The sequence below is a fragment of the Cydia fagiglandana genome, chromosome 1 (assembly GCF_963556715.1).
Source record: "Cydia fagiglandana chromosome 1, ilCydFagi1.1, whole genome shotgun sequence".
Lineage (NCBI taxonomy): Eukaryota > Metazoa > Arthropoda > Insecta > Lepidoptera > Tortricidae > Cydia > Cydia fagiglandana.
In genome coordinates this window covers 1,534,508-1,558,433 of record NC_085932.1, presented here as the reverse complement: position 1 = coordinate 1,558,433, position 23,926 = coordinate 1,534,508, and the positions used below count along the sequence as shown (strand labels likewise).

At 38.3% G+C, this 23,926-nt stretch overlaps 2 protein-coding genes across 5 annotated transcripts in view; one reads left to right on the top strand and one right to left on the bottom strand.

Annotated features, from left to right (window-relative positions):
* LOC134672936 (uncharacterized) overlaps positions 1 to 11,368 on the top strand; it is a 23,204-nt gene extending 11,836 nt beyond the window's left edge. The window contains exons 6-7 of the mRNA XM_063530924.1: positions 10,532 to 10,690; positions 11,092 to 11,368. Of these exons, the coding sequence (XP_063386994.1) occupies positions 10,532 to 10,690; positions 11,092 to 11,145 (213 nt within the window). The 3' untranslated portion in view covers positions 11,146 to 11,368. The remainder of the gene's footprint in view (positions 1 to 10,531; positions 10,691 to 11,091) is intronic.
* LOC134671826 (glutamyl aminopeptidase-like) overlaps positions 11,366 to 23,926 on the bottom strand; it is a 26,671-nt gene continuing 14,110 nt past the window's right edge. For 3 of the 4 annotated variants that reach the window (XR_010099277.1, XR_010099278.1, XR_010099285.1), the window contains 13 exons: positions 23,429 to 23,599; positions 22,639 to 22,736; positions 21,961 to 22,092; positions 21,020 to 21,186; positions 19,212 to 19,349; positions 18,557 to 18,642; positions 16,601 to 16,728; positions 15,136 to 15,336; positions 14,428 to 14,504; positions 13,765 to 13,922; positions 13,453 to 13,582; positions 12,315 to 12,851; positions 11,366 to 12,097 (listed from right to left, as the gene is read on the bottom strand). Coding sequence is in view for 1 of the 4 variants with exons in the window: in XM_063529812.1 (XP_063385882.1) it covers positions 11,930 to 12,097; positions 12,629 to 12,851; positions 13,453 to 13,582; positions 13,765 to 13,922; positions 14,428 to 14,504; positions 15,136 to 15,336; positions 16,601 to 16,728; positions 18,557 to 18,642; positions 19,212 to 19,349; positions 21,020 to 21,186; positions 21,961 to 22,092; positions 22,639 to 22,736; positions 23,429 to 23,599 (1,877 nt within the window). In the remaining 3 variants the exon portion in view is untranslated. The remainder of the gene's footprint in view (positions 12,098 to 12,314; positions 12,852 to 13,452; positions 13,583 to 13,764; positions 13,923 to 14,427; positions 14,505 to 15,135; positions 15,337 to 16,600; positions 16,729 to 18,556; positions 18,643 to 19,211; positions 19,350 to 21,019; positions 21,187 to 21,960; positions 22,093 to 22,638; positions 22,737 to 23,428; positions 23,600 to 23,926) is intronic. The other variant, XM_063529812.1, reaches the window with a different exon arrangement.

The following is a 23,926-nucleotide window of genomic DNA, read 5'->3' as shown; positions in this document are numbered from 1 at the left end:
TATATATCCCAATTTATATACACAAAACGTTACTTCTTTTAAATATGATGCTGTACACAAACTATAGAACACACATAGAATGCACTGTAAGGTACACATATATTTTTATAACTTGCACTCCTCGCTCCGTTCCGTCACATATTTTATTTACTTTAGGTTCTTTATTATTTTATTAGGGTCCGACTGAAAATCAGCGTTGCAGTTAATTTTACTGCAACATCATGCTGAGTCGAGCCCCTTTTTAACATCACGCTGTTTTGTTTATATGTTAACATAAATTTAATTTTGTTTTAGAAGTTTTTTAAGATTTTATGTTCAAATGTACCATTCATGTCATGTTTGTGATGTTAAATAAAGTTTTTCTATGTCTATGTCTATGTAAGTATCAAACTAATTCGTTTCAACTTCCATTCATATGTAGGTACTTGTGTCGCAATGCGGCATGAAACATGAACGTTCCCTTTCTATGCTCCTTTATGCTTAATTAACACTCACATCATAATCTTCATTTAGAAATATATCACTGATAAGTATTTTAACAAGTGAACACTATTCTCATAAATACGCAACGTTAGTACAGAATACCCTTCCTTCCAATATATCGGACCAATTTATTTCCATTACTAGATTACGTACGCTAAGAAAATATTATATTCGTATATTAATATTGTTTAACTATTTAATTAGACACTGACGTAAGGTGATACTGGTAAATTAAGTATTAATAAAACAAAATGTTAGATAGTATCACGGACGTAAAACACGACGGCACGACACATTCACTAAATATCCTTCCAAATTACTATGTGTTATTAAAATACACTAGGAAAACATCGTGTATGAACTTTATAATTATTGAAACAAATATTAAATACTGACGCACGTATTATTTGATAATAAAGCTAAATGAAATATCTATTGCCACGTACTACACACTCGCGCGATCGTCTCACACCGCCGCCATCTTGTCTCCTTGCCGCGAACGGAAGCTATTTATTTGTTAGTGAGAAATCTTCGTAAATTAAAACAAACTATAGCGACACTGACTTCAGAGAACATTAAAGGTAGGTATTATGTTTTTACTGTGTTATTGTGTTTTAGGCGAGAAACTAGAATTATTATTTGTTAGTTATGCACGCATACGTAATTCGAACAACTAGCTAACACAAAACCGGCACTGAGAAAAAGCTTCAAATAATTACGCACTCAAATGATAAAGGCACTGTACTTAGCTTGTGTTTAGATGTCCTATTATCTTCTATTATCTGACGCTGCCTATTTCAAGCTCCTTTTAATAACTTCTTCTAGTAAATCACTCCGTCCACTGACAAACTTCGAACGTACTCTTACGGAAGTCAGACAACGAATGCCCCGAGGCCCCCGCGCAACTGCTTTTTGTCAACCTATGTGGCTCGCGCCTGCGCAGAACAAACTCACGCCGCGTTCCTCATTGCTACAAACCGACTAGCAAACTATGGTGCAACTTTTGTATCAAAATATGTTGACTTCTATTGATTTTTAACTATCTCTTGATTATATTATATTTTGTTCTAAGTATTTTTCCTTTATCGTCATGTATGTCTATAGATATCAATAATATTCCCCACGGTTGTTAGCTTTTAGGGCTGTCGTAATTTACTCACCCTAATTTAGTGAAAGTGCTTTAACTCCCTAACACGCTTTTATTACCTTATATGGCCATGCGTCCTGCGCTCGCACTTTTATTACCTTATATGGTCACAAATCATGCGCTAAGCTTCCTGGCTTGTGATTGGCTGACTGTTAATATGGTGCAATTTGACTGCGCGACCGAGTATCGACATGTTTTGTGTTATGTTTTATTTAATTTTCAATACATCATGAATTCATGCAACACATAATTGATTATATAAATAAAACCATATTAATATTATATGTATATATAGATTTGTACGGAACGGTAATACCGTACCGTCACAATTGCCCCCCCATTTGAGCATAGAGTAAAGGTTTAGTAAACCTGGCTCGGAGCTCAAATGTTCATATTCAAAACCAGGTATTGTTATTTTAACCCTTTGATGTAAATGTGGTGTGTAAAATGACCATTACTAGAAAGGAAACAAATTATCCAGCATGAATTATAAACCCACAGAATTATGATCCATGAGTCCAATTGTTTTCAGACAGAATTTCCACCCTCATTGAGACACTTGGTTGTGAGGCAAATGAGCCCTAAGTAGCAAAGTCTTCGCGCTTCATCCGGAATCTGTAGCCACATTGCCCGGCAGGCGATTCCACCGCTCACATTGCCCGAACGTCCAGAACCAACGAAAACCTCCTCATATCGAATGGAAAGACCTTTGCGGTAACCTCCAACACTTTTTCCCAGTGGCCATAATCCCAGTCCACAATCCATACAGAACAACCGGTTCCTTCCTTTCTTGGCGAATGTAGTACTCTATTTCCAAGCAAGAATGCTAGCAGTATTTTGAACTCTTATTTTACGTTATAGCTCAGTTGCTTTCCACTCGATTCTTTTTTTTTATACTCGTGTAGAACCCAACCTTGCTCTCTACTCTATCTGAAGTTCACGTCTGGACAATCGGTCGTAAAAATAGTCAAACATGTGTATTCAGATATTTAACCAAATCCACGCCCTGCACTAACCGTGAAGCGGACGGACCACAATTAAAAGCATAGAAGATACCCTTAAAAGTATCCGACGGGTTCGCCGGCGTGTGGCACTACATACGGACAGCAAGGTACTCCTGGACAGCCTCAGCTACGCTTACCACATCAATAATAACTTTTGTTTTATTATGTTTAAGTTATTATTATATCTAAAAGACTCCAATTTACAAAATCTAAGTATGGTGTAAATTCATTAATTTAATAAATATATAAACGAACAGTTTATATCGGCCAAAGCGCCATTCTAATCTACATTGTAAATATTCAAATTTAAAATATGATATGCTATAAATTATTATTGTCAATTAGCATTAACCAAGACTCTCCATCAGATGCACACTGTACTCTCAATAGGTAGGTCCGCCTCGAGCATCTACAGCAAACGCATGGTTCTTTTTTCTTTTTCCACACGTAAGTGCGCAACCCGGATCCCGGATCCCTCCAGACAGGTTTAAGCAAACTATATCAAAACACTACTTCTGCAATCCCACGCGTTCATAGAGGTGTAACCGTAGATTAGTGATAGCTTCTTGTTGAGTGTTGTGTTATCAAAAAGAATTTACCTTTAAAAGGTATGACTTTAACCTAACTCCTATATTCTCTTGATAACACACTATTGTTCCCCATTGCCCCATTTGCAAATAACAATAACTGTTGTCAATATTCTAAGATAAGCAACTTTTAAGAAACTCGATCATACACAAACATACTTCCACTCATTCATGCATCTCCTTTTATCTACACATAACATTCATCACCTGAGTCATAAACATTCTATATCCTTTTCCATACAATCATCTTATATCCTTCCTCACTCGCTTTTCCATACAGTTTCATACAAAATTGCAGATCTCATCTGAATACCGACAGTGAATAACAAATGGTCCCATTTTAAGTTATTTTTTATACCAAATACTATATCATTGCTATATCATTCAACAAATTGACATGATATTATGCTACGCTACAATAATTCATAATTTACGCTTGACTCTTATATTTACGCTTAGTGCAAAACAAATTGAATGTAACATGCTGATAAATAATTACGCTGAATATTCATAAGGTCAGGGCAACGCAAGAATCGATCCCCGACAGCCACGAATCAACCCCTGCACATACGAAACCAAGACTTGCCGTTTAACAGAAAGCCTCAGCCCCACACATGCATGAGCAACCCACAACCATCAACAACCAACCTCACGCTACTCCAACTATAGTAGATTACGTCTTATATGCTTTAAAATGAACGCTAAATAAATTACGCCAAATATTTTGAAATTTACGCCAAATTGCCTTAACTAAAACTACTATAATGAAAATCATTACACGTTATGCCACTTAAATTTAGTATTCTAACTACGATAAGAATCTGATGTTCTACTTACAATCAACCGGCTACTAATTCCCTTAACTTGACTACAAACCGCTCTCTCTCTCTCTTTCTTCGATTCTTCTAGTAATAAGTTGACCTTGCTTACACCTCTTTAATAGTTTCTTCCCGTACATCTCTTATTGTAGAGGTAGCTCTTCTGTTTCAGCAAAACCTGTTCATTATAAATTAGACTTGGATTGACAGTATTATTATGTTTTATTTTATAAACCGTAATTGTAAATCTACCCAGCAATATTGGTTTGTATACCCTATTCATATAAATATCTAAGAAATGTAGATCTTTTGAATGTTATCCTTTATTTTTCCAACTTAAGTACTCCACTAGCATGGCAAGTATTATGACATTGACATCAGTAATAACAATTGAAACCTGTTGACGTAAAGTGAAACTTCTTGGAACTCTTCGTTAAACTTATTTTTGGCATACAAATCTGTAAGTTAAGTTAAAAGAATATATGATAACAACATACATACGTACACCTACATTACAACTGAACTTTGAAAAAAAAACTAATTTATTACCAATATCTATAAACACTTGCATACATGCCCCCCTGCTAATTAGACTTAACTACAGCCGTCGAATATTTGGCTTAAATATGAACTACGATTTTCAAATCATTCGCTAAACTGAGAGGGTTAATAAACAGAAATACTCTACTTTCTCTATCCTTTAGTTATGTTTAATGTTATTCCAAGATTTTGATGAAATTCTGTAATTCCTAAAGCCTGTGCAGTTTATTTCATACATACAAACATACCTACATACATACAACTATTGTAATTTCAAACTTGATTAGAACTATACTTTAAGTATCAGAAAGTAATTTGAATTAAAATAATTATTATTTTATTTTAGTTCAATATTAATATGTCACGAGAGTTTAAATTCGATTGTGGTTTAAGTACCAAATAAACATCTATGAAGAATGCAACTTTTAATTTTGTTATAATACGAATATCGACGTATTTTGTTAAGATTCTACTGGTCCACTATTATATGTACTTACTGCTACTACTCCTTGCTGACAGTAAGATTGAGTTGAAATTTGACAAAACTATATTTTCCTATTTCAACAAATTACGATTATATGAGCAAACAAAAGCAATACAACATAAAAGTATGAACAAACTAATGAAGTTACTGATAAGTAAACTAAATCAAAACTATATATGCACTTGAAAGTTAAAGGTAAAACTTCTAGATATGGAATCCTATGTTTTATATACATTTTGTTTTTGTACATGAAATGTACCGAAAAAAATACAGAAACTTTTCTATCAAATAATTTACCGTTAGTTGAAATTTGAAACACGTCGATTATGCAGCAATATAAACCACGAAATGAATCTAATTTACTTTAATATAGCAATATTAACCCTGTAGAAAAACAAATTAACACACAAAGTTACAAATCAAATTGAAATTATTTCTAACATGCGCACATACCTTTTTATGATATTAAAAAAATACTATACAACTCTTTCTTCATCTAGTCTTACCAATCCAATCATCTCTTATACTCTTCGAAACAATTGTAATGCTAGTTTCAGTTCTTGACATTACTCACAGTTTGCCTTGAATCATGCCTGATAGGTTATGTTTCCTATGCCTTAAAAAGGGAGAAACAAATTAAAGAAAAACATAATTAAATATAACAAAAGTAAATAACATAGAACAATAAGAGTAAAAACAACACAAATAACCCCGTATATTTATTGAAACTTCATTCGTCAAATTCGCTGCTCGTTCACGTGCCCCCCCTTTCAGTAAAGTCTTGACCCACATTTATACACACAACAAGTAATTACGATAAACTGAAAATTAAAGATTATAATTTAACATAATAAACATGTAACTCTCAACTCCTTGCATCCATAACACGGCAACAAATTGTGGCACTCGCGTGCCACTAGCAAGACAGACTCAATTAACGAACTACTCACATAAATACACAGTAAAGCTAGTTTTATTCTGGTGAAATTGAATTTATCCTGGTCACGGCACCAAATTGTAACGGTCAAGAATGACTCTCCCTAACTCAACCCCCTCCTAACCCATATATCTAAAGCAACCCTCAAAACAAACCTACTTTACCTAAGAATATAATTTGTCTCTGTCTTGCATTTAAAACTTTTGGCCATAAAAGTGATGTGATCGTCTAGGAAATGGTAGGACCTCGTAGCTGTACGTAATAACCCCTGGTTCTTTTACAAAGAGAAGAGTTACAAACCTGTAAACTAACCTAGCTAAATGAAGAGCACAGTAATAATTTGATATTAACCCATAGGAATCAAACAGTAGCATAATAAGAAAGGTTACTAATAAAAGTAGGTAAATGAGAAATGCAATGTACTAAAGAATATATTTTAATAAAGGTAAGATAACAAACACAATGATAATTTATTTTAGAATTAAAGTATTGTAAATATTGTAATACTGCTTGCAATTGATAATGAGCTTTCTGGATACTAGTGAGTAGCAATGAGAAGTTCTGCCTCGCTGAAGTACTCACAGTCCATCTATATTCAGTGGAGTGAATAGTAGAATATATAAATAAATAAAAATATTTTTTTTGGTAAAAATCCCCTACTCCTATTGGACTCCGGATAACATTGAGGAGCATTTTTCCTGGGATAAGCCCTTTAAATCACTACTTAAGGGAAACTTTATATTTACAACCTAACAACATCTGATTGCTATTCTAGATGCCACCTCAATGCTTGATGGGGTTTGGAGTCATCCTAAACCAATCCCTGTGGGTGATCCCGTCGATTGGGCTTCCTTCCCCTACCTCCCTATTCCTAGGAGTTTAAGACTCAGCGAAAGGCTAGATACGTTTCACAAACCCTAAGTGGTATCTGAGGAAAAGAAACGTAAAGTATTCCATCAGCCACTCTACCTACTTCTTTTCACACTAAGCTAAGAATACTGAACCCATAGTCCCATCCCATAAGCTGTAAACTATATTTGATGGCAAGTCCATAGATAATTTAACCTTTAAATATGATATAATAAATGTGATAGGCCTTGGCCTAATTTATAATCATGACCTTAGTCAGGAATACAATTCATTAGGTTCAAGTTGCGTGAATCGACTGCGTTCCAAGTATACAGTACGACTCCTAACTTTACGTTGCGATCAGTTAGTGCAAATCAACCATAAAAATGTTCACCTGAACAATTTGTTTATCAGCAATATTGTAATAATATAGATCGTATCTACTTCATGCCATCATTAGGAATCTGATACTCCTAAATGTCAATAAGTCTTTAGGAATGTTGATAGTAATATTTCTTTTATGTAAATAATTTCAATAGGTAGTGTATCAATCTTTATTAAATCGAGAACAGATAAATAATATAAGTTGTAATTATTTCCACCTTTGAGCCATAATTACCAATATCGCACTACTAATTCAATAAAATCATTTTAACTTCATAAAAATAATGGCGCGTAATTTAGTCTCTCCTGCATTAAGTATTTATTTACTTTCACTAAAATATCAATCAGATAACGATTTGAACAGAGCAATAAACTCAAAATCGTAAATATTCATATTTAAGAAAAACATCGTGACTTTAATTCATCTACTTTAAATATCAGTCACTTAACACAAAATATATCATTCTTCAGATAACACTATTCTTCAGTATAAGTACTACTACGTACTAGTACTAGTACTACGGACAGACCGGATCATACAAAGAGTCCAAAATGCATGTGCGCGTTATTGTTTTAGAATTCCCCCGCGAGCGCATGTGACTCCTTATTTAAATTCATCAGGCATTCTCAAAATGGCTTACAGAAGAGAACTCCATCTTTCTTCCTTATTGTTCGGTGTAGTAAAGTTTGCAAAACCGGAGTATCTCTTTGAAAAGTTCACCTGGCGCTCAAACACCTCAATGAAATATGGCCTTAGATCGGTCAGCAGCAAATTAGTAGCTTCACATCACTGCACCACCGCTTTTCGAGGTAGTTTTAAATACACAGCAACTAAGTGTTGGAATAATATTCCTCCACCACTACAGACATTAAATGGTCTTCATAGTTTCAAAACCCGACTTAAGCAACACCTTCTTCAGATTCAAAACGAACTTCCTCTTGGCGGTAGAGCAATACCCTCTTACCTACCTTCTTATCTCTGATAATAGCCCAGCCAAACATTACATGCTGTAAAATTTGATTTCAATAAATATCAAATTACATTAAGCTATATTGTTAACAAATACTTATGCACTTCACACTCAATATATATATCCCAATTTATATACACAAAACGTTACTTCTTTTAAATATGATGCTGTACACAAACTATAGAACACACATAGAATGCACTGTAAGGTACACATATATTTTTATAACTTGCACTCCTCGCTCCGTTCCGTCACATATTTTATTTACTTTAGGTTCTTTATTATTTTATTAGGGTCCGACTGAAAATCAGCGTTGCAGTTAATTTTACTGCAACATCATGCTGAGTCGAGCCCCTTTTTAACATCACGCTGTTTTGTTTATATGTTAACATAAATTTAATTTTGTTTTAGAAGTTTTTTAAGATTTTATGTTCAAATGTACCATTCATGTCATGTTTGTGATGTTAAATAAAGTTTTTCTATGTCTATGTCTATGTAAGTATCAAACTAATTCGTTTCAACTTCCATTCATATGTAGGTACTTGTGTCGCAATGCGGCATGAAACATGAACGTTCCCTTTCTATGCTCCTTTATGCTTAATTAACACTCACATCATAATCTTCATTTAGAAATATATCACTGATAAGTATTTTAACAAGTGAACACTATTCTCATAAATACGCAACGTTAGTACAGAATACCCTTCCTTCCAATATATCGGACCAATTTATTTCCATTACTAGATTACGTACGCTAAGAAAATATTATATTCGTATATTAATATTGTTTAACTATTTAATTAGACACTGACGTAAGGTGATACTGGTAAATTAAGTATTAATAAAACAAAATGTTAGATAGTATCACGGACGTAAAACACGACGGCACGACACATTCACTAAATATCCTTCCAAATTACTATGTGTTATTAAAATACACTAGGAAAACATCGTGTATGAACTTTATAATTATTGAAACAAATATTAAATACTGACGCACGTATTATTTGATAATAAAGCTAAATGAAATATCTATTGCCACGTACTACACACTCGCGCGATCGTCTCACACCGCCGCCATCTTGTCTCCTTGCCGCGAACGGAAGCTATTTATTTGTTAGTGAGAAATCTTCGTAAATTAAAACAAACTATAGCGACACTGACTTCAGAGAACATTAAAGGTAGGTATTATGTTTTTACTGTGTTATTGTGTTTTAGGCGAGAAACTAGAATTATTATTTGTTAGTTATGCACGCATACGTAATTCGAACAACTAGCTAACACAAAACCGGCACTGAGAAAAAGCTTCAAATAATTACGCACTCAAATGATAAAGGCACTGTACTTAGCTTGTGTTTAGATGTCCTATTATCTTCTATTATCTGACGCTGCCTATTTCAAGCTCCTTTTAATAACTTCTTCTAGTAAATCACTCCGTCCACTGACAAACTTCGAACGTACTCTTACGGAAGTCAGACAACGAATGCCCCGAGGCCCCCGCGCAACTGCTTTTTGTCAACCTATGTGGCTCGCGCCTGCGCAGAACAAACTCACGCCGCGTTCCTCATTGCTACAAACCGACTAGCAAACTATGGTGCAACTTTTGTATCAAAATATGTTGACTTCTATTGATTTTTAACTATCTCTTGATTATATTATATTTTGTTCTAAGTATTTTTCCTTTATCGTCATGTATGTCTATAGATATCAATAATATTCCCCACGGTTGTTAGCTTTTAGGGCTGTCGTAATTTACTCACCCTAATTTAGTGAAAGTGCTTTAACTCCCTAACACGCTTTTATTACCTTATATGGCCATGCGTCCTGCGCTCGCACTTTTATTACCTTATATGGTCACAAATCATGCGCTAAGCTTCCTGGCTTGTGATTGGCTGACTGTTAATATGGTGCAATTTGACTGCGCGACCGAGTATCGACATGTTTTGTGTTATGTTTTATTTAATTTTCAATACATCATGAATTCATGCAACACATAATTGATTATATAAATAAAACCATATTAATATTATATGTATATATAGATTTGTACGGAACGGTAATACCGTACCGTCACACGGGATTCCAACCCAGGACCATCGGCTTCACAGTATCATTACTCATTAAATAGGCCAGACCTGCAGTCACGATGAATGAATTATACCCTCCTCCAATTGAGGGGGGATTAAATCTTCTCGAGGCAGAGGTGTAGGGTTGGAGGCGGTATAGCTTCATTTTACGTTTATAAGCGCATTGTAATATCATAATATGCCTACTTGAATAAGCTTTTTTTTATCTTTTTTTATGTTATCTTTTAATGAACGTTGCAGAGCTCCTTCAACATGGGCGAGGGTCCATTCGGCGCGGCATGGTGGTCGCTGCGTCCGCGCATGCGCCGGCAGCTGGCCATGCTCGGCGCCGACATGATGCGCCCGCGCACCCTGCATGCCGGCCCTTTCAACAAGCTCGACCTGCCCTCCTTCGTGCAGGCTAGTGTTTTTCATTTTTATATGCTTTTCAGGCATACTATTTATTGTAAAAGTTTCCAGCTTGAATATCGTCCAGAAGTAGATACTAATAAGTTAATAGGGTAGTAGGTAGGAATTAAGGACGTGTCCTTCGATCTTTAGATCTTTGATCTACAACTTACTGTATAGATGATCAAGCAAATCTTGTCAGTAGAATAGAAAAAGGCGCGAAATTCAAAATTTCTATTAGACGATGTCCCTTCGCGCCTACATTTTTCAAAATTTGCCGCCTTTTTCTACTGACAAGATCTGCTTGACCAACTTTAGTTACAGTGAGCTCGAACTTCGAGATTCTTTATTATTCTTGTTCTTATTATTTCCCGCAGACGGATTTAGTCACGTTGACCTTATTTTTTTTACAGATCGTGCGAGCTGCTTACAGTTACTATGCCGTACTGGGACAAACTTCTAAATGAAGCTAACCAGTTTAAAAAAAAGTTACAGTGGTTACAAAACATCTGGCGACACCGTAGTATAGCACGAGGTACAGACACAAAACTCTTCTCGTCATATTTTCTAAAACGGTAATCTTTTAAGTACACACATACCTGTGATTTTGTGATTCTGTGATTGTATTTGGGTTATATGTAAGTTTTGGAGCACTCACTGTAGAGCAAGTAATAAAAGAAGTTCTAATTATGGTAAATATTTTATTGAAACATTAATAAAACGAGTATAAGTACAACATTCTCAAAGATCTGTGCAGTCTTTCAGTAGGCAACTATTTTAGAAAATGCTTAAAAATTAAGGAAATCCGTATCCATGGGCGTCTGGTCTCACCATAAAGAAATTGAAAGTTGTTCTAAAATTTGGACATTAAATATTATGACGTCATAAATTCATAATCTACTCAGTTTTCAATTTGCAATGTCAAGCTTTCCCACTAGACAATTGAGAAACGAATTAACGGGCGCTGTACGGATATGATGGTCGTATTTGTCTACGTGACAGCGTGATAAAACGGTGTCCGCCTCTTTCTATCCCGCAGAGTTAAAAAGTGACAGTTGTTTTATCACGTGGATAAATGTGGATAAAGCGATCCATAATAGGCTTGCAGGACTACGTACAGCCATTTGAAGTTTAACTTTTTTAGCGCAATTTACCATGTACCTATCTGACTATTCCAAAATGCTAGTTGCTAGGCAGGAGATTAAATAATGTTTTTACTTTGACTTTGATGGGTACTACATGGTCCACAGGTTATGATTTCTGTGTGGAGCGCTGCTCGCGTCTTGTTTGCAACCACGCGGTTACGGCGGGGGCTCTATTCGAGGCCCACTTGATGTTGTTGCGAACTGTTTCAAGCGCGCGTTTCCGCGCTGACTCGCCCGCGCCCGCGTCGGGGTACTTCGCGAAGAAATCTTCCATCTGAAAAAAACACAAAGATGCATTCAGCGAAATTACTCGAAAAATGTTTGGAGCCATAAAAGTTAATGTTACTTTTCGTGTCTTACGTAGAAATTGTAATACAAAAAAAACCGGCCAAATCCGAGTCGGACTCGCGCTCCCGTAGCTAACTAGAGAGGGCCAACGATTGCGAACGTCATCCCATATTAGAGTACCTAAAGGGTTGTAGTGTTCTCACCTCTTTGAGGTCCCTTTCCGAGTTGAATGAGTCAGTGACGCCCGGTACAACGGCGCCCAGGGTCCGACTGTTGAGCGTGTAGCGCTCCACTAGCGAGGGCCAACGATTACGATCATCCTCCCATATTAGAGTGCCTGAAGGGTTGTAGTGTTCTCACCTCCTTGAGGTCCCTTTCCGAGTCGAATGAGTCAGTGACGCCCGGTACAAAGGCGCCCAGGGTCCGACTGTTGAGCGTATAGCGCTCCGCTAGAGAGGGCCAACGATTGCGAACATCCTCCCATATTAGAGTGCCTGAAGGGTTGTAGTGTTCTCACCTCTTTGAGGTCCCTTTCCGAGTTGAATGAGTCAGTGACGCCCGGTACAACAGCGCCCAGGGTCCGACTGTTGAGCGTGTAACGCTCCACTAGCGAGGGCCAACGGTTGCGGACGTGGTCCCATATCAGATCGGTGCCTGATGGGTTGTTGCTGATCATTTGGATGACGTTCAAGTAGTCTTGGGCGCGGACGTTGGTTTCGTCCCACGCGAGGTCGAGATACCTTAAAATAATTACTTATTACAATAATAATAGTAATCGTTCTATCCTGCAGCTATTTCTCAACCGACTCTCGTGAAATTATTTTATTTACAGAATACACTTCTTGAAATGTTGTCAAAAAAAACCAGACAAGTGCGAGTCGGACTCGCCCACCGAGGGTTCCGTACTTTTTAGTATTTGTTGTTATAGCGGCAACGGAAATACATCATCTGTGAAAATTTCAACTGTCTAGCTATCACGGTTCATGAGATACAGCCTGGTGACAGACGGACGGACGGACGGACAGTGAAGTCTTAGTAATAGGGATCGGAATCGGAAAATTGAACATAAATGGCAAGTTTCTCAAGCCAGGCTCACATGCGCGCCGAGACTTGGCAAGCGTCAGGGACGCAGTTATAGTTAGAGGGAGCAAGCGATATTGATATCCCATTCCACCGCATAGCTGCGTCCCTGTGCTTGCCAAGTCATGGCACGCATGTAAATCAGACTTTAAGATCTAAATAGCAACAGTCGTTTGTCAATAGTAGAGCATACTGTCTTTTCTTATGCGAGTATTACAGTTACTGAGTACAGTTACTGAGAAAATCGATTTAATATCATACTTTCTGAGTATAGCCGTATCCCGCGGCGCCGCTAACGCTTGCCTAATCTTAGACTGTTCGTGTACGTCCTCTTCTCTCTTATAGATCTGCCAGAGTTTGTCCCACTCTGCCTGTGTACCCTGTTTCATACCTGCAAGACACAGAGAATTAATGGGAAAAGTTAAAATAATGTTACATCATCACTTCTAACTATATATGTGATAAATATAGGATGGCCCGAAAATATGTTGTAATTTTTAGTGCATGCATTGAAAATTTGAGCAAAAATCTGATCAGGCACCTTGACGTGATATGACGTCGTTGGCGCCTTACCGTGGTAATACACTAGGTCCCTCAAGTCCGTCTCCACAGTCTTCACGGGCCCGGAGTCGTGGCTGTTCAGCCACTCGAGGAACATCCGCCGCGCCTTGCTCTGCGCTTCCGGGAGCTCCGCTTTAGTCGCCAGCGACAGAATCGTGGTACGTAGGAGACTGTTGAAGTTTGAAAATTAAAGTGAGAAATTAAAATGGAAACAGAAATCGTATTAAATGTTGTACACTAGGCTAACACTACAAACACTAAGAAAAGTTTCGCAAGATGTTGATTCCATTCCTTTAATGTTTTTCATAAACTTTGCATGACGGTAATCGAATGGAAGGAACGAATAATGTATGGAAATTTTACGACACTAAAGAGCTGTGATATGATGTGTGATTGAAACCTTTAAAGGGCTGCTCTACCTACTTATACAAGGTGTAACAAAAGTAGTGGTGATCCGTATAACAGCATATTTAGTATTGTCTTCGGACACCGTTTATCACGCTGTCACGTACACAAGAACATCCATCATATCTGTACTGGCACATACAAAAAAAAACTTCGAAGTCAAAAAAAATTCTTCTGCTTTTTCCTAATCATAAAATGATACCAAATATGCCCTTAAACGGATCCCCACTATTTTGGTTATATCTTGTATAGTCTATGAAATGTACTTACCGCTCAATCACTCCCGAATTTTCAGATCCTTCGTCCACTTTAGTAAAAATTGGCTTGACAAGTTCATGCATGTATTGCTGTCAACGATAACAACATTAAATTAGTTTTTGCTTACATTATATTACTATTTTCATGAATTTCTTCGTTTTATGCAAATAAATAATTGGTGAGGATGCAGATAAAATAAATACATATTTAATAAAGTAAGGGAGATAAAGTATGATTAAGTAATTTGTTTTGAATGCTCATACTAAAGAAATTTGCCCATAGCCCATGCCCGGGCTAGCCACAAAATCGCGCAAAAAAAGAATTGACAACTTGAGGGCCTGAAGTAGACGAAACTATGGTTTTTTCAGGATTTTCATATCGGTTCCATGGGAAATCTTGTTCAGTATGACCATACCCTTTAGCAACCTTTAGTGCATACAAAACCATTTGTGGCAGTACATAATATTTAACTCTATTGACAGCTATTAAAGTTAAAATCTAAACAAATAATTTTATATGTTTTGCAGGATGAGGTTAATACGTTTTTGCCATTCGTGATCTCGATTTAAATATACATATTTATTTCTCATAAGAAATTACATTTAACTTACACGATGTAGGGCTCACTAACTTAATATTACTTATTTGAGTTTATAATCTCGACCTCAAAACCACCCAGTATATTTAATTGATTAACTAAATGAATAATAGTTTAAATACCTTGAGATCATCATGGGCGGGTGTGTTCAGCAGCCTCTTTGACAGATCGCCGAATATACCGGCGGCGGTCTGCCACGGCACATAGGCCTCCTCCACACTGAGGTAGGTGGTCAGGTGGAGGGCGAGCGAGTACGGCACGAGGCCGGCTTCGGCCAGCGCCGACACGTCGTCCAGCAAGTGCGAGCGGTCGGATATCGTTAGCTGGAACAAGATACAATGCCCTGTCTGAACCCAAGGTCAAATCACGTCGACTTTTGATCAGGAGCCAAAAGAAATAAAAAGCGGCCAAGTGCGAGTCGGACTCGCCCATGAAGGGTTCCGTAGCAGCAAGTAACATAATAAAATTGCAGTTTACGATTTATGACGTATTATAAAAAAATACTTACTAGATCTCGTTCCAACCAGCTAAGTGCATGGTAATGTACATCATACATCTACTTACCAAGTTTCAACAGTATAGTTTCGCATAAAAGTGGCTGTGACATACGGACGGACAGACAGACAGACATGACGAATCCATAAGGGTTCCGTTTTTTGCCATTTGGCTACGGAACCCTAAAAAGTACAGTAGGAGCATTCCACAGGCTGTCCCGTACAAACGCATTTTATTTCCTGTGTTGCGGCTTTTTTTCCGCATTTAAAGCAGGCGATTATTTTTCTGTGCATATTTTTGACCATTTGTCATAGAAAAGGAAACTGTTATACCTGCAAATCTTCAGAAAATTCGCGTTTGTACGGGACAAACGGTAGACAATTTCATAGAATTGGGACTAAAACTAGTTTAGGGTGGTATTCCACCTGTCCAATTTCTTTATCCAATGTGCATTGCGTTTCACTCTCTCATTAAGCAAAATTTGAGACGCAAATACACATTGGACCAAGAAATTAAATAGGTGGAATACCAACCTTATTCTCTAGCCGCCCAGACATCTAAACTAAAACTTGTTAATACAAATGCAATTTTGATTTGTCAAAATAAAGATTCAAATTAGAATGGGACGGAAGACAATTTTAGTAGCCTCTGGGCGGCTAGAGGTTATACATTTAGATTTAGATTTATTTATTTCATAATATGAAATTACAATATAAATTATTTTACACTAATCTATACGAATTTATATTATGATCGTCAAGTAGAAAAATAACAATTGATTATAATTATACAAATGTCAAGCATTACACAATTTAAAAACCATTATAAGCAATCGACTAAATTATTAACAATGTCAAATAATATAAAACAAAAAACAATGTTAATATGACTAAGCTAAGCACGGATATCTCATAATGATCATCAAAATAAAATTAAATTAAATTAAAAACAGGTCAATAGAAAAATGAATTATATAATCATTACATTTTACTTACCGAATCAACTTCATGCCGCCAAACCGTCAACCAGGCCGTAGCTGATATAACTTGTTAGCTTGTTACCCACCGCCCGAGTTAAACGGTAGACACCTACCTGATCAGATCCCGCCTTCAGCTGCTCCACCAAGCTCTGCCACATCTCGTGCGGGTAGTTCACCCGGTAGTACCCCACTTGGTTGTTGTTTATCTTGAGCCAGGTAGCGTTCGGCTCCGATATTTCAACTGCAACAGAGTAGTGAGTCAGTTTATTGACCGAACAAGCACGAAGCGCGAGCGGCTCGACTTAGTGTCAGGTTGGGCATTCATGCTTTCATTTGTCCGACTTTTCTTTACAGGTCGCTTTGCGTGAATTATTGTGAGCAGATTGAATAATCTAAAGATTGTGTGTCGATCCAGTTTTTAGGGTTCCGTACCCAAAGGGTAAAACGGGACCCTATTACTAAGACTTCGCTGTCCGTCCGTCCGTCCGTCTTGTCTGTAACCAGGCTGTATCTCACGATAGCTAGGCAGTTGAAATTTTCACAGATGATGTATTTCTGTTGCCGCTATAACAACAAATACTAAAAACTGAATAAAAAAATAAATAATTAATAATTAATTAAAAAATTAAAAACACGACTGCTGCATTTTAAAGCGAACTGAAAAGCTAAAAATAATGTTCATATGTTAGTTACATAACTTTATGAATCTAAATTGGAATGTAAATATACACTCACGGTCATTCACAGTAAATACTAAGGGTTATGCTCATTTATGACCGTGAATGTAGGTATACGTGTACATTTAATTTCAATTACAATCGGGGGACCTTGGTGTGCCTAAGTGCATCTCATTCAAAAGGTCCCCCGACTGCAATAGAAATTAAATGTACACGTACCTACATTCACGGTCATAAATGAGCATAACCCTTAGTATTTACTGTGAATGACCGTGAGTGTATATTTAGTATGAGGGCGCCGAAGGCGCCCGGTTTTGGAACGCGTCCGGCGCGCCACGTACGTCAGGCTACGTCCGACGCTTTAGGTATGAGGGCGCCGAAGGCGCCCGGTTTTGGAACACATACAGCGCGCCACGTACGTCGGGCTACGCCCGACGCTTTAAATATGAGGGCACCGAAGGCACCCGGTTATGGAACGCATACAGTGCGCTACGTACAGTCGTACATCGGGCTACCTACGCCTGACACTCTTAGTATGAGGGCGCCGAAGGCGCCCGGTTTTGCAACGCGTACGGCGCGCCACGTAGGTCGGGCTACGCCCAACGATTTAAGTATGAAGGCGCCCGGCAAAACATATGGATGATTTGTATATATTTTTATGATCAGCAGTCAATACCCTTTCATTTGATAGCTCACTAAATTAGATAGAAGGAATTATTTTTCTTAGCACATTTTGTAAATCCTTATTTAACCAAAATAAGACTTAAACGCGTATGCTGCATATATATTTTAAATCGTCTTTCAAGGCTCTTCATTTTGAGACCCCACTCGATAGGATTGCAATTTTTTTTTTTCTAAACGTGACGCAATTTTGTGTATTACGTCCGCCATATTGGTTTTATAATAACGTCACATAGCCTATGTTAGTCGGGATGACGTAAGGATTCTAATGATGTATCATATATCTAAATCGGTTAAGGCAATCAGAAGTTATGGTGGAATAAAGAAACTCACATACATATATACATACAAACATGAACGCTGAAAACAATACACTCTTTTTGTTTGGGCAGTCGTGTAATAAAGATTTAAATGGGGCTCCCATACAACAAACGTGTTTTTTGACCAAAGTTAAGCAACGTCGGGAGTGGTCAGTACTTGGATGGGTGACCGTCTTTTTTTTTTGCTTTTTTTTGTTTTTTTTTTTGCATTATGGCACGGAACCCTTCGTGCGCGAGTCCGACTCGCACTTGTCCGGTTTTTTTAAGTGGCGGAGCTATTGAGGTTCGCGAGTTCTACAGCTCACAGAGCCACTAGTGAAAAATAAAAAATAGATAAATGATGGAAATATTATAAACGCTAGAGATAAATTAAACTCAATCAATAACATACCGTTATCCTTTTTATCTCCGAACCAGATGACTTTTTCGTTTACGCCGTTATTCGTTTTGTACGTAACAGGCACGAACCACCTGTAACTGTAGAAAAACCAATGCAATCGGGTCTCCAAAAAAAATCCAATGGTTTCCGTAGTTAGTTAGACCATTAGCATAGAGTATAAATTTTAATAAAGTTGACTCCAATTTCTCAGCATTTAAGGTCACCCAGTTAGTCACGTGACTTAACCCTTTGACCGCCACAGACGTCAACTGACGCGCGCGACAACAGCCCAATATCAACCTTCGTGCATTCCGACAAGGCTCACGATGACGCGCCGCACACGATAGGCGAGGCGTTCAAAGGGCCAATGGCAGTGTTTACCTAAGTCCAAAACTTCGCACCTCGCAAACCTTGGAATCGAGAACCACCGCAAGACAACTCACTGACTGCTGTGGCGTAACGACCCGAAGTGGATCTTGGCCTCCGACACCAAAAACCGCCATGCTACTCTATAAAATAAAACAAAACAACCAAAGCAAGACAACTCGCATTCACGTAAAAAAACCGCATCCGAATCGGCCCATCCATTGGAGAGCTACGGTGCCACATACAGACAGCTTTCAACACCCTTCTTTTTGCGTCGGGTGATAAAATGTAATAATCTTACTTATAAGCGGAATCATTAGGTGACTCCGCCTCCGGGTCCAAGAGGAAGCGCGATTGCGTGACGCGGTAGGAGGTGTCCGTCCTGGTCACCGTCAGTACCGGGTAGCCCATCTGACGCGTCCATGTGTCCATTATGTACCTGGAACATTTATTATATATATAAACGTTTGTAGAAGAGTGTATGAAGGAGAAGTCGAAGTGGGAGTTGGAAGGCGTAGACCTCGGCGGATTTTCTCTAATCAGATCGGGGAAATCCTGAAGAAAAGCCAGGTCAAGAGCACCCTAAACCGGCGAGCGTGTATGAGGAATGTTATGAATGTGAAGGAAGCGAAAGAGGTATGTCAGGATCGTAGCAAGTGGAAATCCGTGGTCTCTGCCTACCCCTCCGGGAAATAGGCGTGATTATATGTATATGTATGTATGTATAAACGTTTGTTTAATATAAATCAATTTAAAGTATCCGTTCCGTTGGGGGTAAATAATTAAAGAGTAAAGTAGCGGTAAGAGTGTGCGACTTTCAATCTGGAGGTCGCGGGTTCAAATTTCAAACCCCGGCTCGTACCAATGAGCTTTTCGGAACTTATGTACGATATAATCATTTGATATTTACCAGTTGCTTTTCAGTGATGGAAAACATCGTGAGGAAATCGGACTAATCCCAATAAGGCCTAGTTTCCCCTCTGGGTTGGAAGGTCAGAATGGCTTATTATGTCGCCTACGTCAATTCTTGGGATTAGTTGTCAAGCGGCCCCCAGGCTCCGGTGCATGAGCCGTGGCAAGCACGCGAGGAAGAAGAAGAGTAAAATTTCATATTTATTTTGCCTCATTTAATATTTTACAAACATACTTACGTGTAGTTACTATCGGGATTGTCCTATGGCTCGAGTGTCAAAGCAATATAAAATGATTCAAACCTTTTTAACCCTTTGACCGCCATAGACGTCAACTGACGCACGCGGCTACAGCCCAATATCAACTTTAGTGCATTCCAATAAGGTTGACGTTCACGGCGACGATATTTTATTATTGTACAAGACAGGTTCTAAGACCCTTATTCATAAACGCGCTACAAACCCAATTAGCTAATAATCGTTTGTCTTTATCTGTCATTTTGACTTAAGTAATTGTAAAAAAGGGATAAAACATAATTTAACCCTTTAGTCGGTAGCGGCAACATACATGCCATCATACTTAAAACAAAAACGCATCCCTACTGCAAGAATTACGGTTCGAAATCGAATGACTAGAAAGGAATGTCAATTGGTTAAGAGCCAACAGGAGTGGTCATTTCTTCATACAAACGTACTCGATTGTTTCCTCCGTGGGTTTGATGCTAGAGCAATGATTTTTTCAACACAGATTAATATTGTCAATATCTGTGTCGGACCGTTTTGCTTTTTTTGATATTTTTGTTTTTTAAGGCGCTAGAGCCCTTCAAAAATGGCCAAAATGGCCTCATTGACTATGCCGCAATGAGAGGCAAGTATTCAAAACTGATATCAATTAGCCAAAAAAGCAAAACGGTTCGACACAGATAATTTCATGATCATTTAGATTTCCAAATTTGGTTACGGTTGGTTAAGTTTTGAAGGAGGAAACAGTCGAGTACGAAACCTCGATTTTTGAGATTTTTACGCAGGAATTTTCGGTTTGTCCTTATCGCACTAGTTTTAGGAGCCGCTTCCGTTAGCGAGACGGGTATACTTACCTAAAATATTTAAAACTCAGCTCATGTTTCGTCTTAAAGGGTTAACTAAATCAGGCCCGTAAAGTTATTTAAGTAAGGGGGTAAATGTGTACAAAACTCACGTAAGATTAAGATCGGGGTTGGCCTTCTTGAAGTAGGGCTCCAGCGAGGCGAGCAGGTCCTGCGTGACCGTGTTCCCGAACTTGTGCTTCTTAAGGTAGTCAGACACGCCCCGCCGGAAACTCTCCTCGCCTATGAAACCTTCCAGCATACGTAGTACTGATGAACCCTGTCGAAATTGTTAGTATACTGAAATATTGTAGTGGTAATTAATCGTAGAAATATGAATAACTTATTCTTTTATTTTCTTAAATACAATTTCTTGAGAACAAATAAAATAATTTGAGTCTGTCTATAAAAACTCTTAAACTAGGCCTAATCTAATAACCACATAATTGTATCGACTCAACAAATAACAACAATCGCCGTTGAATCCCTCCTATTTTTATTAAAAAAACAGAAGTCGTTTTTATTATCACATAAAAATGCTTTACCCAATAAGTTTCTGGACCTATACACAATCTTTCTTTTTTAAGAGGTTTAAAATTCCTACCATAAATGACCTAATAAACTTGGTGCGCTGAGATTGGTTCAGCGTCAGCCAATCAATGAGTATAATTATAGAACTTAATACTTTAATACATATTTAGCCATTTTAGCCAATGACTTACTGTAATACAGCTTTAAAATACTTAAGACTTGTTTGGGGTTATTTATCTGGGGTTCTGAATAAAGGTCCTTCTTTGTAGGGCTATGAAATGCCAATCCTAATATGATTGCAATTTAACTTGCTGTATGAAATGGAGTCAAATATGGCTGTGGTCTGGTCGGGCGTCCTCAGGATGGGGTGAGACAACAGTTGAGTGTGATATGATTACCAGCTACCTTTTCATAGGAAATGAACTCGAATACAGCAGTGACCTAGTCCAGCGTCTTCAGGATGTCAAACATCCATCACGGAGTGGCCTTGTAGGGCTGGCAAATAATCCAAATATGGTTTTACCTTCTTGTAAGAAATGGTGTCGAATATGGCTGTGATCTGATCGGGCGTCTCTACAGTTTGCACGATGGGATGACTCGAGAGCGTCGCGTCCGTCACCATCACGGTTTGCATCCCTTTCAAGAATTGATCCAGCTGAAAAATAACAATTCGTTTTTAATTCCAGAGCCCATCAATGTGCACACTAGCGCCATAGCTAAATAATCATAATTATTTAAATGTAACAAAAGATATTGATAAAAGGGAGCCGCTACGTACTGTATTGTGTATTTAAGTACCTTTTGAATACATCACAATAGTTTTTATGTTGCTGTATTCGTCAATCTATACGTCCAAAGTTAAAACGGCTTTTTTTGTTTTGAGTTCCTAGATCGACGAATCCAGCAACATAAAAACTAGTTTGATGTATTCAAAAGGTACTTAAATACACAATACAGTACATAGCGGCCCCCTTTTTTCAATCTCTTTTGTTAAATTTAAATAATCACTATTATTTAGCTGTGGCGCTAGTGTGCACGTTGATGGGCTCTTCACCATAAAAATGCTTTGAGTAGGTATTTTCCCCAGTAAAATACTTGACATGTCTAGCGATATTCGATCATTTACATGAGTGATGAATTTTAAATACATATCTCAATATTGAGTCATGGAAGTTTTCTAGTTAAAAATAATACGTCTCACCATAGTCCAAGAAGGCTCGATGGCGTTCAAACACTTGACCTGCATGTAGGACGCAAAGCCCTCGTTCAGCCACAAGTCGTCCCACCATTTCATAGTCACTGCGAACAGACAAAGATAAATATGGCTTTCCATTAGTGTGCATAAGAAGCCTCTCCATCAGAAAAGGGTCCATATGATCCATGCAGTATTCCCTGGTGGAAAGGCTTCAGTGTGAAGGGCGCCGAAGCGCAGGCGCCCTGTATTGTATTGTATTGTAGTTCGGGCGATTTTCCGAAACTCGACGACTGGCGCCTATTTTGCGTGACTGTGTATATTAGAGCCCAAACCTTCGCCCCACCTTTTCGAGTGGAGGGCGCCGCAGTCAGGTGTTTGTGTGAGCGCGCTTCGCGTTGTGAATGTACCTTTTAGTGCGAGGAGGGCCGCGGGAGTCATGTATATGTAAGAGCGCGCGAAAGATTTACATGCCAGCGGCTCGCGGTCAAATCCCATAGCACAAAACTAGACACACAAAAAACCGGCCTGCTATAAAAAAAACCGGCCTTTTATGGCTATTTTCTTAAATAACTTCGAACCTATGTATTTGAAAATTATAAAAATAACATATCCATCTTTAAGTCACTAATTTACATATGTGTTCCAAATTTCAACTTAATTGGTCCAGTAGTTTCCAAGAAAATAGGCTGTGACAGACGGACAGACAGACAGACGCACGAGTGATCCTATAAGGGTTCCGTTTTTTCCTTTTGAGGTACGGAACCCTAAAAAACTTTTTTTATTAGCCTTCACATACCCAAGTTGCCGAACCACATGTGCGCCAGCTCGTGCGTGATGGTGTTGGCCACGGCGATCTTGTTCTGCGCCGAGGCCGTGGCCTCGTCCACCAGGAACGAGGTCTCGCGGTACGTCACCAGGCCCCAGTGCTCCGTGGCCCCCGATATGTAGTCGGGGATGGCTATCATGTCTGCAATTTAATACGAGCGGCTTATTAAGGCGTGTCTCCATATTGCGCGGCAAACTATCGAACATTGGCTCGCGAGGCAGCCGCGCGCAATGGATACCGGGTTGGCTCGCGAGCCAACTCGATCTGATCGTGTTAGCTCGCGAGCCAAAGGTATCCATTGCGCGCGGCTGCTTCGCGAGCCAATGTTCGATAAATAGGTACAGGCCTTTAAATTTTACACAGTACTACACATTGCTACACATTTGCGAAAAGCATAATGGAGCAATTTAACCACCTGTACATAATGAGAAAGATATATACTCGGCGATAAGCGGGTATTTATTCGTC